This window comes from Camarhynchus parvulus, chromosome 26 (assembly GCF_901933205.1).
Source record: "Camarhynchus parvulus chromosome 26, STF_HiC, whole genome shotgun sequence".
In the NCBI taxonomy this organism is placed as follows: Eukaryota; Metazoa; Chordata; class Aves; order Passeriformes; family Thraupidae; genus Camarhynchus; species Camarhynchus parvulus.
Window position 1 is genome coordinate 4,916,966 of NC_044596.1, and position 14,868 is coordinate 4,931,833.

At 54.5% G+C, this 14,868-nt stretch overlaps 1 protein-coding gene across 2 annotated transcripts; it reads right to left on the minus strand.

Annotated features, from left to right (window-relative positions):
* Positions 1-1,677: 1,677 nt before the first annotated feature.
* LEMD2 (LEM domain containing 2) lies at positions 1,678-13,817 on the minus strand. 2 transcript variants are annotated; one of them, XM_030965592.1, is made up of 10 exons: positions 12,916-13,817; positions 12,238-12,837; positions 11,050-11,090; positions 9,889-9,964; positions 8,619-8,695; positions 7,894-7,973; positions 5,985-6,130; positions 4,921-5,022; positions 4,737-4,839; positions 3,431-3,581 (listed from the first exon to the last, which is right to left on the minus strand). In XM_030965592.1, the coding sequence occupies exons 1-10, from the start codon at positions 13,796-13,798 to the stop codon at positions 3,431-3,433; spliced, it is 2,259 nt and encodes a 752-aa protein (XP_030821452.1). In that variant the 5' UTR covers positions 13,799-13,817. The 2 variants fall into 2 exon arrangements, with proteins under 2 accessions (XP_030821451.1, XP_030821452.1); XM_030965591.1 differs by having other exon boundaries at positions 1,678-3,581; positions 12,238-13,817.
* Positions 13,818-14,868: the final 1,051 nt, after the last annotated feature.

Below are 14,868 nucleotides of genomic sequence, written 5' to 3' on the forward strand. Positions count from 1 at the left end.
TGTCCATCTGTTTTCCACGGAACTCCCCCCCTCAGCTCGGGTTTGTCACCTCCCTGCAGAGTGGGCTGACACTGGGAGAGGGACGGAGCTTCGCAGAGCTCCCAAACCAGCCAGGGAGGTGCAGGAGGAGAGGCACAGGGGGTGACAGGGGCTGGGGGACACCAAATGCCCTCTGTGGCAAAGGAAGGGTGTGGGCAAAAGGAGGGGAAGGCCGGGGCTTGCCCAAAGCTGGGCAGGAGGTGAGTGGATCCAGAGCTGCAGCCCTGCCAACGGGAAAAGGGACACGTCAGAGCCAGGAGCCGTGATGGGAATGGAAAAGTCCCAGGGAGCTTCCTGCCAGGGCCACACTGTCCCTGCAGCCATCCTCAAGGACAGCCTGTCCCCCCTGTCCTGTACAGCCAGTGCCAGGCGCTCCTGCCAGCCCTGCACCCCAAAGAAATGGGATCCAGGTGTTTTCTAGGGAATCACAAGAAACAGCCAGCCTGGGCAGCACCCAGGACAAGGAGGGGACAGTGCCCACTGTCACCCCCAGGCCCCAGCAGGAACCTGGGGACTTCAGCACAGCCATGCCCAGGCCTGGGGCTCCCCAGGGATGCCATGGGGGAAATGCTGGGGAGAAAAACCCCACAGCTGGCGTAAGGATTGGTGGGTGTGGAAATTGCCACTAACAGGAGGGGAGAAACCAGCTCAGGAGGAGCAGAGGGATCGAACTGCTGGTGAGGGCAGAGGCTGAGATGAAATACAAGGATAAAAGAAAGACCCAGATTCCCAAGACCCAGATTCCCAAGCTCCTCTGATCTTTCCAGGAGAACTGGCCCCGTGCCCTGACTCCGTGCCCATCAATAAGGTGCAGCATCAGCTGTCGTGTCAGCAGCAGGAAAAACATCCCGTGGGAAGGGCTTTAAATGGAAGCAGGAAAGGAAAAGATGAAGAGCTGGGCTCATTTCAGAGCCCTCGTTGGGCCACGTTTGCCTCCCTGACAGGGAGGGGATGCAGCAGCTCCAGTGGATGAGTTATTTATGGAAATGTGGCTCATTATAGAAATTTACTTTGCAACAAAGTGGGAAAGGGCCCTGAGCAGCTCTGCTTGGCAGTGGGGGCTGGGAGGGGAGCAGGGCAGGGGGGCAGAACCTGCTTTTCCCAGGAAAACTGTCAGAATTCCCAGTCCAGTCTGGCAGGGAGTGGGGCTGCTCCAGCCTGGAGAGGAGATGGAGCAGTTGACACGGTGGGGGTGACAGCCACAGCCACCACCAGACAGCAACAGCCCCTGGCACAGGGAATGGCTCCAACAGCACCATTTCCTAACCTGGAACAGATTCCAGCTGTAACTTAGCAACCTCACCTGGTGAAAGCATCCCACCAGGAATGTGGGGCCTGAGGAGAACCAGCCTTGCACTGATTCCCTCCCTTTTGCTCCCAAATCTCAGCAACAACTGCAGGCAGAGAGGAGCCACGGAGCCAGCCCCTTCCTGTGCCACTGGAAATCCCCTTTGTCACCCAGAGCCACAGGATGAGATGAATTCATCCAAACTGAGTCACCCCTTTCCACAGAAGTCACACAGTGAGGAACCACTCCTGCCACACCCCAGAGCTTGGGAGAAGCTGCAACTCGACCTGATCCAAGCAAAAGCACTTGGGACAGTCTGTGATGTCTCAGCACAAATAAAAAGTAGTAAATGATTGGTAATAAATTTATTTTTGATATTGATTTTTTACAGAGCTAAATGGAACATAGAAACAGCACCAAGCCATTGAAGTTTGTTCTACAAAGCCAGGTTTAATACAAAAAGGATGACAGCAATGCCTGACTCTGCGCTTCTGGACGGTTAAAAAAGCTCACCCAAACCCCACCAAGAGTTTAAAAAGGTTTAAAACAGAGGCGCCGGTGTTTGAGAGAATTTCTCTGGCAGCAATGATCTTTATACATGTGGGAACAATCAAAGTTGCCTTTATTCCCAATTTATTGCAGTGCAAGGGGCTGGTCCTTGCCTAGGAGAGCTGTTGACTCCCCTGCTCAAACACCCACAGCCAAAACTTTGGGGTAAGAGCCCCCTCCATGCAGGACATTCCCCATTTAATGGGAAAGATCTCCTGGATTTGCTCCTGGAGAGCTCAGCTCCGCGATGTGGGGAGAGGTGCAGACTGTGCCAGCTGAGCAGGCACAAGGAACACACCTGCAGTGGCATCACCTGCCCAGGGCTGTGCCCTCAGCCAGCCCAGAGCCCAGGACAGGAGCAATCCGAGCATCCAGCCACAGATGTCCTCAAGGAGAGCAACATCCAGGGGCCACAGGGCTCCAATCACTGCTGGCTTCACTCTGCAACTCCTCCTGCCCGAGGCCAGCAAAGGATTTGGGTCCTGCAGCCTCAGGAGCTGCTGCAGAGCCCTGGGAAGAGCAGAGCAGCAGCTCCTCTGCTGAGCCTGAACTGCCACACTCTGGTGCCACTGCCTGGGAAACAAACATTCCTTCACTGGACAGAAAGAGAAGCTGAAGTAACCAAGTGATTACAGACACGAGATACGATGCAGCAGGGCTGGGACAGAGCCAGGCTGCTCCTGGGACCCACAGGGGGCTCCCAGAGCTGGCACCTCCCTGCTCTGACACAAACACAGACACTGCAGCTGCTCAGCTCAAACACGAGCCCTGAGCCCTCAGAGCCCTCCCAAAGCTGCTCTGGAACAGCCAGGGAGCAGTCCTGGGCATCAGCGCCTTTAGAAGCTTCCTATATCCTTTATTTTCCACCCAAATTCCCCCCCACACCCCCAAAATAAAAAAGCACACAGACTGCAGACTTAAAAGTGTAACAGGGTCACAAACTCTCCTCCACCACCCCAGCCCAGCCCAAACCACCAAGGCACGTCAGGCTCCCCCCTCTCTCCAGGCCCACCTTCACCCAATTCCCCCTCTCCCAATTTTGGATGGATGAAGCCAACACAAAACATTTTCCTTGCTGGGAAGCAGCAAGTGCTTCCTCATTGTCTTTGCACTGATAAAAACAAACGCAAACAAAGACACGCCTGCAACTGCCACCCTAATGTTTCCATGGGAAATGTTCTCTTCCAGCACATTCCCTGATGGACTCTGCCATCAGTTGGCCTTTGCAGAATTGAGGTCAAATTTTGCACCCCCAGGCTCTGGCAGAGCCCCCCAGCCCTCGAGAGGGGTGTGCAGTTATTCTTTGTAGGTTGTTGTTTGCTTGCCATGGGAGCCAGGTCTCTGTGGAAGGCTCACTTTGGTGCAATCCCAGCTTCCCACCAGCTCAAGCCCATCTTCTTTCCAAGCCAGTATTGCCCTGAATGTTTGTGTTTGGAGAGTTTCAGCAGTGAGAGCAAACAGAGCCTGGGCCAGGCCCTGCTTCTCCCACCACCAGCGAGGGCCCTGAGGCCTGCACAGGGTCCATGTCCCGCCCTGCTGCTCCTCCTGCTGCCCTCAGTGCTCAGAATCCGACAGGTACGAGGGCTGAGTCCATCTCCACACCAGCATGTCCTCCCCTGCCACCCTGTGTGACTCTGTCTGGATCCGGGACTCGTTGGAGGCCAGGAAATCCACGGCTCTCTCCCACACCCGCTTCATCTTCTTTCTGCAAGAACAGCAAGAAAAGAAATGAGAATCCTGAGCTGGTTGTGCTTCCGTGCCTGCAGCAACTGTGCCTGTGGATTTAGCTGCCTGCTGTTCCCTGTGCAGGCAGAAAAGGGCATCAAACAAACCCTGGTTTAGAGATTTCAGACCAGGGCAGGGCCACACAAATCCTGCCTGGGGGGAAGATGAGAGGCTCTGTCAGTGCCCTGAATTTCTGCCTCAATTTGTGCTGCAAAGGGACTCCATGAGCAAACCACCCTCCCCTGTCCTGCACACAGAGATCTCAGCCAGAGGAACACCCTGATGTTCACCCCAGCTTTGGATCCAGCTGTTCCTGAGCATCTCACACCAGGGATGGCTCAAACAGCTGCAGTCATCCCTTGTAGGAAAAGGAATCCTGTTTCTGGTTCAGAGGGAGGATGTTTAACACTTCACAGGAGAACAAAGCAGCTCCATTTAACCAAAACACAAGAATAATAACTCTGCAGAAATGGAGCAAAGCACGAGGATCCAGCCCTGCAGCCCCACCACTCACAAACCAATGAGCTCAACCACAATTCCTGTCTGAGAAAACCCCAAACCCAACCTGAGAAAACCCCCCCAATCATCTCACTCCAGCTCCCTTCCCAGCTGTGTAACTCAAACTGGCCCCTTTCCAGGCACACAACCACTGCAGTGGAGCCTCAATATCCTGTTCAGCTCATGGGAATTGTTTTGGTCTGGAGAGCCAGGCAGGATGGCTGGGAAAGGAGACAGCACCAGACACTCAGCAGATGAAGCAGAGGACACCTGAAGCTCCAGGTCCAAGCAAACCAAACCCAGGTCCTGCTGGACAACAAAAAAAAAAAACTGAGCACCCCGGAGGGAAAAAAATTTTTTGGAAATGCATGGGTGTAAACACACTTTTCCTTTACAACGGGGCGACAAAAAACGCACTGCAAGTGACAACACACCTGTGGCACTGCACCCAGCACCAGCCCTGGGGCTGGCACACTGATCTGCACTAGGTGCAGGCACAGCCTGAGCTGTGCCCAAGCCTTTCCCAACCCAAAGGCTCCAGCCTCGTCCTGCAGAGCAGCTGCAGGGATTGATTTTGGAGCTGTGCTCAATCCCATCCTGCTGCTTCCAGCCCTCCTGAGTGCCCAGAGCAGCTCACCTGCTCTGAGGAGGGATCAGGCTGTCCCGTACGTGGAAGATGCCGACGTAGGGGTAACGCTCCAAATTCCGCTCCCATTCCTTGTAGTGGTCCTGGACGACAGCTGCAGGACAGGAGAACACAGCAGTGAGGGCTCAACCCTGCAGGAGCACAGCAGGGCTCCCTGTGCTCCCACAGCTCCTACCTATGATCTTCTTCACCATGTCATACATGGCTTGTTCCTCCTCCTCCATCTTGCGCCAGCGATACCGGAGGTAGAGCAGGATGCCCCAAAGGGTTATCAGACCTAGGAGAATAAAACCAAAGGGATTCAGGAACTGGCAGCTGTGTGCCTGCTGGATGCAGTTTTAGTTCTCACACTGTGACTCAGGCTTGCTTGGAACTGAATCCCAGTGATTCCTTTTGCTCCCCAGAGCAGCTGCACCCCAAAAACCTCTTGGTGCTGCCCCCCCTGCAGCACAGGAGCACCTGTGGATGGGGGATGAGGTGGTGGGAAAGCCCCAGCACAGAGCTGCCCTCAGGAAAGAAACCTCAGCACAACCACAGGGCCCCAGGTCTGTGAATCCCAGAGGAGGCTTTGCCAGAGGCTTCCCCTACAAGGATCACTCTGGAAGACTGTCAGGTTTCACTGCTCCATGGAGAGCTCCTGGATAAGGAAATAAAGCCTGGGGCTCCAGCGGCAGCCCAAAATGCAGGAGCTGTGTATGGAAGGTTTAGCACTTACAATGCCCCCAGTAGGACTTCAGTGTCTGCAATAAACAGAACTGTCCCTTGTCACCCCCTCCCTGTCAGGTTGGATTAGAAACTCCTGCAGTCACACAGCTCTTGTTATCACCTCACTGGGTAAAACCCCTGTCTCAGCTGAGGTGTGACAGACTATTCCAATAAAACCTCCAACCCTGAAATGCTACAAGTCATTATTAAAGAGGCTGGAGGACTTGGGAGCTTAGAGCAAGAAAAAAAGAAAAACTGACTCCTTAAGGTAAGTTAACACACTTATTCTGCAGCCCATAATAATGGGCACTTGAGGAATACCCAGAGAGCTCATCAGCTGCCTGATTTAAAGCAACTTTTAAGCACTCACAGCACAAGAGGAGGGCTGTGGGTCTCCTGTGCTGCCAGAACAAAGGTTAATTAGACATTAACTCATCAGCAGATTTATTTCACCTCTGTTAGGTGTTTCCTATGGCTGAGCAATGTGTGATCACAGAGCTTCATCCCTGCAGCTGAGCCCCAAGAGCCACTTACACCAGAAGAACAGGAACAGGTTCACGATGGCTGTGACCACGGCCCGGCGGAAGCGGCAGCCCAGCCCCATCTGGGGATGGGCAGATTCCAGGCAGAACACTTCCTCCACACTGGAAACAGGCTCTGACAGGTCCCTGCCTTTCAACCTGATGGGAAGAGGAAGAAAATCTCATTGAAGAGAGCAGGCTGCACCTGCAGTCTTTAATCAAGGAGAACAAGCAGACTGCGGATGCAGCTGCTCGCAGGAAATGCCCCACACCCAGGCACAGCCTCCTGCCAGAGCATTTGGGCACTGGCTGCTTAGCCAGGGCTGGATGTGGCTCCAGGAAGGCAGCAGGGCTGCAGCTCCCACTGGCACGCTGAGTATCTCTGCACTGCCTCTCTGACAGCCCCTCTCAGCGTGCACAAGATTGAACTCGGAATTGGATTCCCACCTCCCAGCACGGAGACAGAAACGTTCCCTGAGTCAGAGCCACTGCTCAGCCCCAGCAGTGGGAGCTGGGGGACCCAGGCTGGGAGCAGGAGCAGCTCAAAGAGTGGCAGAGCACCAGCACAGAGCCCTGCAGAGCCCTCAGCTCCCCGCCCTGCAGCACTGCTGCTCCCAAACCCAGGCTCACTCCACACTGAGCCATTCCCAGAGCACACAGGCACTGAGGGGTCCAAGGGACAGCCAGCAGATCCAGGGGAATGGAACAAAGGGCACTGTATTTTTTAAGTTCCTAATTATGAACAGCCCATTAGACAAAGAGGTTTGCTAATTTACAGGTGCTCAGCTCATGAACCGCAGAGAGCTTGGCTGGTTCTGGGTTCTGCAGGAGCTGCACACACACGGTTGTTTCCCACCCCCTGGTCTTATTTACAACCCAAATTCCGCGGAAATACTTAAAACATGCAGCAGAATCACCCAGTGCAAAGCTCATTTTCAGTCCTGCATCTCAGGCTAGCAACTAAAAAATAATCTCATGTAGTTAAAAATGCCAGGGGCAGGGTTCTGGGGATGCTGCCACGCCAGCTCCGGGGAAGCAGAGCTGTTTGGGGACCAGCCAGCAGAGCTGCTAATTAACAAAATAAAAAGTGGGAGGATATTGTATCCCACAGCTTCTGACTGGAAATGTGTTGGAGTATAAAAATACAAAATTTGAAAACTCTGCATCCCAGCCCACCTCCAAATCCAGCCCTGCCCCTAAGGAAGCCGAGCCCCGTCCTGGGAATTTGCACAGCCCAGGAATCAAAGCAGCAGATGCTGTCTGATCCGTGGATCACAGCAGCAGCTGCAGGAATATTTAAGAGCAAATGGAGCAGTGGGAATTCCAACAAGCTTGCCCACCAACCCCAGCACCACAACTGCTGCAATTCACTTAATCAGAGACACATTTAGCAATGTGAAAATGCAAACAACTGTTTAGAGTTAGAGCAGACTGGAGGCAGCCCACGCTCCCCAGAGGAAGGTGATGATGGCTGCTGACTCTGGGAAAAGTGACCTCGTGGGCAAGTTAAGGAAGAGCTGTAGGCACAGGACCATGGGCAGGACACCAGGACCACTGCACAGGAGGCACAACACAACCACTGACGGCCACAAGCAGCCCTGACCTCCCACCTCCATCTCACCTGCATCCCACAGCCTGGGCTGGGAATGAGACTCCTGGAGGGAGCCCAGTTCCCACCCTGCTGCAGGGCTGTACTTTTCCTTTGGAAGTTTGCCCAGCAAGCTCAGCCACAGCCAATCCCAGCCCTCCTGCTGCAGCCCAATGAGCTCTGGGAGCTGAAGGGCACCACTGACCCTGTCAAATTCCACCCCAGCCAACACCCAGGAGCCCAACAGTGGGCTCCTGTCCACCCAATTCCCAAACCCCTGCTGCTGCTCAGTATCAGCAGATCCCAAACTTTGACACTGGGGGTTTCTGCTCACCAAATTCCCAAATCCTTGTTGCTGTTCAGGATCCAGTGCAGGGCAGTTTCAAACTTCTGTGAGGAACTGCCAGTTACATTCTGTGCAAAGGAAGCCATAAGAAGATTAGCCCTCCATTCATTTAAAATACTGACCAACATGATTTCATTACAGCAGTGGGAGAATTCATTCCATAGGGGCTGAACCCAGGTTAATTCTTATCAGGACTCTGCAAACTGGAGGGAGGAGAACTAAGCCTGAAGATCTGCCTGGCCTAAAGTCTTCTGACTGGGGAGATGATGCATGAAGCACTCTGTGAAATAACACCATCCCAGACCGTTAGGGCTAACCACTAAATACAACATAATCTTACTGACAGGTTACCAGGAAAGAAATGGAATGCTGGATCAGAGCAGTCTGTCTCCTGACACTCTGCAGTAGAGAAAAATCCTTCTTCTGCCCAGCCCTCAATCCAGGGAAATTTCTGGTTGCACAAGACTGATGGCTCCAGTGAAACAACAAACCATTAAGATTTACAGGGGGTGAAATCAGAGATGGAGGAGAAAATGATTTTCAAAAGAACTGCTGAGAACAGGACTGGCCAAAGGGGAAGTGAGAGATATGGGAGAGAATCAAAGCAGGATGAGGAAGCAAAATGGATGGTGAATTGTTTTAGGGTCTATTATTTATTGCTTTATAAGAAACTAAGCACTGGGTTATAACAAAGCTGCTCAGAGCCCACTCACCAGCACGTGATCCTTCACCTCACTAACCCAAATGCATTTGCTTTTTAGGTTCTCAGGGTTTCCACATTCAAAATTACCTGGTAAGGAAAGTCAAATAAAAAAATCATGTTTGTAAAAAAAGCCTTTGAACAGCTCAAAAACAGGCTGTGAATGTACACCAAGAAATGCTCTCCTTTCCAATCATCCCCAGCAAAATGATTCCAGGATGAGATTTATACTGCAGGCAGATCAGATGACTATTAATAAAATGCTCAGCCACTGCACGGAGGTTGGATAAGGGCAATCAAACCTCTCACTTCAGAGCTGCTGCTGGATAAGGGCAATCAAAGCTGACACTTCAGAGCTGCTGAACACACAATGAGGGGGAAAGTATTGCTCCTGCCCCTTGCAGAGCACAGAAACCACAGTGCCACCAGGTATCAGGTGTGGAGCTAATGATCAGTGCTCAAAATGCCTCCAAGGAGCTGAAATCGCAGCTCTGCCTCCAACCCAGGCACAGAAATGCTGGCAAGGCACTAAATCCTCTAAATCTTGCCTCACCAAGTTGACTAAACAAATGTGCTAAGTAAATCTGGTGGAAATCCGAAGTCAGATTTGAAAAGATTTAGGAATTCTGTGCAGCTTCAGTATCCAAAGGTTTCAGCCTTGAGGTCTGAAATGCAGAAAATGGAACTGAAACCCTTTTACTGATTACCACTGCTGTGAATCTTGCTGAACAAGTCCCTGCTCATACAGTGGATTTCTAGCAGCCTACTCCATCCCAAAATACCAGTGATGGGCTGGATTTACTCCTGGAGTAGGGACTGTGCTGGGTCAGCTCCTCATCTCAGAGAGCCTGTCCCACTCTGTGGTGAGGAAAAGGAGAGGCACTCACACGCCTGCCACCACATTTCAGCAGAAATGACAATTTCTTAGGACACTTCATGTGTAAGAACACATCAGTTTACACTCCTGCCTCTATCCTGAAGACAATTTCAAGCTGTTGGTAGAAAAGAATAACAAACCCAACCAATCCTACCTGAAACTCCCAACACTTCAAGCACAAACAAGGCCCACTCACCCAGGCAGGGTGACAGGAGTGCATCAGCCAAGCAGCACTCAGAACAAAAATAAACCCACCTTCCCCTGTTTTCCTATTCCCTGCTTGTCTCAGAAGTCCTCAAAGGGAACTGCCTGTTCCACAAACCCCTCCAGAGTGGGACAGGAGGAGCAGGAGCTGGGAGAGGCAGCTCCTGCAGGCTCAGCAGGGTGGGGATGTGCTGGCACTCACCTGCCTGCACGGACAGGTAATTGTAGAGCTCGTGCAGCATGGCCATCATCACGTCCTTGTGCTTGGCCTGGCAGAACTGCAGGGCACAGACAGGGACAGGGACACTCATCAGCAGTGCCATGGGGACAGTGGGAGTGCAGCTCAAACACCAGACACAACCACAGCACTGGAGTCTGGCTCAGTCCTGCACCACCAGCTCCAGGCACATCTCCTGAGCAGGGGAACGTTCCAGGCACAAGTGACCCTGAGCATCTTCTGGAAGTCCCTGCCCAGAGGAACTGGGTGAGTTTTAAGGCTCCTTCCAGCCCAAACCAGTTTGGGATTCTGGGGTTCTGTGAAGTGCCACCAGCCTGCAGCACCAGCCTTGGATCCACCACAGATGGATCCATCACCTCCAGAACTTCCCAGCACACAGAACTCTGAATCCAACACAAAACCTTCTCCCTCCTAATTGTGGAATCTTGGGTTGGATTGGAAGGGACCTTTAAAGCTCACCCAGTTCCACCCCTGACACCTTCCCCTATCCCAGGCTGCTCCAAGGCCTGTCCAACCTGGCCTTGGGCACTTCCAGGGATGGGGCAGCCACAGCTGCTCTGGGAATTCCATCCCAGCCCCTCCCCACCCTCCCAGGGAAGGATTTATTCCCAATATCCCATCCAAACCAGCACAGGGAATCCTGGAATGGTTTGGGTTGGAAAGGATCCTGCCACTATCCCAGGCTGCCAATTTATCCACTATCCAACCTGGCCCTGGGCACCTCCAGGGAAAGGGCAGCCCCAGCTTTCCCAAAATTCCATCCTGACAGAGGGAGCAGGGCTGTGCAGGCACTCCACACTGGAGCCCAGGGAATTAGCTGGATTAAATCTTGCACTGTTAAAGCTGAAAACAGCTTTATTGCAAACCAATAACACTGCTGGTACGACTGTTAAAAAGGAAATTGATTCACGTAATTGGGAATTTAAATTTTTATCTTTCAGAGTCTCATACACACTCCTAACTTCATCTGGCCCATTAATTTCAACTCATCAAGTCCCAATTTTTCTGTAAAACGACAGAACTAATCATTTTACAGTGATACTGTTATGGGTGGAACAGACTACCTGGAATAATCACTGTTCTGTGAGAGCTCACAAGATTGAGAATAAATAAATAAATGCTTACATCATCTGTTCTTTTGTCACAATCCACAGGCAAGAGATTAACTAGGAGAGAGAAGAGGGTGAGTTAGCTGGCTGCAAACAAGAGCTTTGATCAAGAAAATAATTATCTTTTTAAAAGCAGGCTCAACTTAAAGCCTGGGTCTGCTATTGTTCATGTCCCCCTGGCAGCACCTGGAGATGCAAAGAGCCCCTCCAGGAGCTGCTTTGGGAGCAGCCCTGAGGAAAAACACACCAAGGATGGAGCTGATGAATGTGTTCAGATGGGGAGTGAAAACTGGGGCTGGATGTTTTAACAGCTCCTGTTTGAGAAGCTTCATGCTGATCTTTACACTCCAGTGCTGCCTCTTGCTGCCCACCAGGGTCACCTGAAACATCCCAGCACAGCCAGGGAGGGAAATGAACCCCCCTGGAGGGCTGACTGCAGCTCTGGGCCCTGCAGGGCTTGAACAGCTCCTGGCACCCGTGGCACAACTCAAACCTGGCCACCACTCCTGCCTCCAGGGCTCCTGTCCCAGCTGGAACAGGACAATCCAGTGACAATGGGCAGCTTTACCCCAGCTCTGGGAATGCAGCAGCTTTCCCAGCCCACACCAAGGGCACAGTATGCCCAGGATCAGGACCAGCACCCTCCCAAATCAGCACCTCCCCAAACCCTTCTTTGTTCAGCTCAAAGCCTGAAATATCCCCATTCCCAGCTGTTCCAGCTGGGGAAATCTGCCTTAAAACCAGTTGTTGGGGAAACCCCTTTTCATTTCTCATGGAAGTGAGAGACACTCTGTCACACCTGAAGTGCTGAACTGATCTGCTGCACTTCCCCCTTGGACAGAATAAAGGCTGGGAAGGGCCGTGCTGGCAGAGGGAACATCAAAAACACACCCCAGGTACTGCACAGACCTCGTGTCACACCATAAAATCCATCCTTGGCCCAGCAGGAATGGCACTCCACATAAACCCCACGGCTCTGAGGGACCAAAGGCCAAACTCGTTTGGAAAAAGCAAACTTTTGATTTGCTTGCCATGACTAACAAGGTTCCCCACAGGAAAGGGGAGACGGGAAAAGGGACAGAAACAGAGACGTCAGGTTATGGCAATGAGAATGATAAATGTGATGGGGATGGAAGCAATAAAGGGAAAGCAGGAAGACAGGTGAGGAATAAAGTTTAAATGAGAATTAAACCAGTGCACGTACACCTCTCCTCTCTCCCGTCCAGCCAGCCTGACCCAGCCATCTTCACCACGAGGATGCCCAGAAAAATCAGCAGCAGCACCAAGCTGGCGAAGCAGAGGAACTGGGACAGGTAATACTCCAGGCCTCTCCCCTTTCCCTCAGCCTGGGGCCGGGGTGCTGAGCGCAGCAGCGCCGTCCGTGGGGTCACCCCGTGCCCCCCATCGCTGGCTGCCCGCCACGGGAAGCGCCGGATCAGCCCCCCAGCCCTGCTGCCCGCATCCCGCTCTGCCTCCTTCCCAACGCTGGGAGCCAGGTCCTCCTTCCCTCTCCTGAACAGGCTGCTGAACCTGCCTGGGGCCGCCGAGGAGCCCCACTGGGTGCTGGGGGTCACCTCGCTCTCCTGTCTCCACCAGCTGTTGGAGGAGAGCCCCCTCCTCTCGCCCGCCGTGTCCCAGGCAGCCCGCGAGCTCTGCGCCCCAATTCCCCCTCCCGATGTCCCCCAATGGCTCCTGGATTTCTCCTCGCTGGGAAGGGGTTTAGAGCCTACCGAGGAGCCAATTCCCCCTCCCGATGTCCCCCAATGGCTCCTGGGTTTCTCCTCGCTGGGAAGGGGTTTAGAGCCTACCGAGGAGCCAATTCCCCCTCCCGATGTCCCCCAATAGCTACTGGATTTCTCCTCACTGGGAAGGGGTTTGGAGCCCGCCGAGGAGCCCCAGTAGGGTGTGGAGCTCAGCCCCCCAACCCCATCCAACCCCGAGGCCGCCCGGCTGCCGAGCCCCCCGCTCCTCTCTGCCGAGGGGCTCCACTGGGACGTGGAGTTTGAGCCCCGGAACCTGTCCAGGGTGGGTCTCACGCCACTGCTGAGCCCCCCACTCCTCTCTGAGGCGCCCCACTGCAGTGAGGAGCCCCGAAACCCATCCAGGGTGGTCCCCAGCCCCTGGCTGAGCCCCCGGCCGTGCTCTGCGACATCTCTGGATGTGTCCCAGTGGGACGCAGAGCTCAGCGCCCCGGCCTTGTCCGCCCCCAGGCCCCCGCTCCTCTCTATGGACGTGTCCCACTGCGAGGGGGAGCTGAAGCCCCCGTGCCCGGCCAGGGATGCCCCCAGCCCACCGCCACCTCTCTCCACAGTCGTCCCCCACTGCTCCGAAGGGCTCAGCCTCCCGAGGCTGTCCCGGGAGAAGCCGCCCTCAACCCTGATGCCTCCAGCCCGGCCCGGCGGGGACCCCCGGGGGTCCCCCCAGGACTGCCTGCCGCTGTCCCCCGACGTCCCCCAACGGGACGCGGGCGGCCGCCCCACTTCCTCCTCCTCTTCCTCCTCCTCGTCCTCCTCGTCACTCTCACGGGCGGCCGCGCCGGTGAAGCCGGAGCGCTGCCGCGAGGGCGAGGCCTGCGGCGGCCCTGCGGAGGAGCGGCCCGGGCTGGGCGGCGCGGTGCGGCCGCTGCGCCGGGCCGCCGCCACCTCGGCCCGCAGGCAGCCCAGCTTCTTGATGTAGACCTTGCGGGTGGTGGCGGTGATGGGCCCCGGGCGATAGCCGAGCGCCAGCAGCTCCTTGCGGAGCTCCGCGTCCGTCAGATCCGCCATGGCCGCGCTAGGCCCCGCCGGAAGCGCCCCGCGGGCGGGAAGCGACGCCGCCATCTTGGGAGGGGCCCCTGGCGCCGCCATGTTGGGAAGGACACGGGGCCTGTGGGGAAAGGGCGCGGGGGCGGGCGCCATGTTGGGAAGGTCAAAGGGGTTCCGTGTACTGAGGGAGCAGCAGCTCCCGCTCGGCGCCGCTCCTTCAGGACCGGGAAAAAGCGGGAGAAATGGGGGAGGCAAAAGGCGAAGGCTGCCTCATCTGTGCGACGAGCCGGTGTCGATGATGGGTTGTCCCCCATCGCTGTGTGGGGCAGCTCCTGCCTCATTCACACTGATGTTCTGACATTTTTATGGCCATTCTCCTAAAAAATGTCCCTTTCCCAACCACCTGCCACCCCCACACGCGTTTCCATCATCGCCGCCCGGTTGCTGAGCTCTGCCAGAACCTCAGGCAGGACCAGGATCCAGATCCATGAAATATTTCCTGGGAAGGGGAGGTCCCTCCACACCCCACACCTAAAACAGCAAACCCAAGCGTTGACTTGTAAATTTATTTTGGCACAGCTGTGATGAACAGTAATTGCTTTTTCCTGCTGCCGCCACTAAAGAAAGCGATGAAAGCGGCTGAAATACGGTGGCGTCATGTTGGAATTTAATTAAAGGTAGTGGAGCAGCGGTGCTGAAGGTGCTGAGGGCTGGCTGTGTGCCACGGGTTTGGTGATGGATGTGTGACACTGGGGTGGGGGACACGCCGTGGTCCCTCAGGAATGGCACCTGTGGGGAAAGGGAGGCTCCAGAGGAGCACAAAGCTGAAAGAGCTGAGCTGTGCCTTCCTGACAGGAATCACAGAATTCCAGAGGTAGTGAGGCTGGGAAATCCTTCCAACACCATCGAGTCCAAGCTGTGACTGATCCCCACCTGAGTGCCATGTCCAGATTTCCTCAGACACCCCAAAGATGGGGACTCCAAACCTCCCTGAGCAGCCCCTTGCAATGCTAACAAACCCTTTCCATGGAGAGATTCCTCCTGATGTCCAACCTGACCCTCCCCTGGCACAGCATGAGGATATATCTTCT

What these genes read in the sequence shown, in the direction of transcription:
- LEMD2 (XM_030965591.1), bottom strand. Translation starts at nt 13,798, where the DNA reads ATGGCGGATCTGACGGACGCGGAGCTCCGCAAGGAGCTGCTGGCGCTC. An exon ending in AACAAGGATTTGGGAATTTG is followed by an intron (nt 6,131 to 7,893) that starts GTGAGCAGAAAC and finishes TCTTCCCATCAG; the next exon opens with GTTGAAAGGCAGGGACCTGT. An exon ending in CATGGTGAAGAAGATCATAG is followed by an intron (nt 4,840 to 4,920) that starts GTAGGAGCTGTG and finishes CCTGTCCTGCAG; the next exon opens with CTGTCGTCCAGGACCACTAC.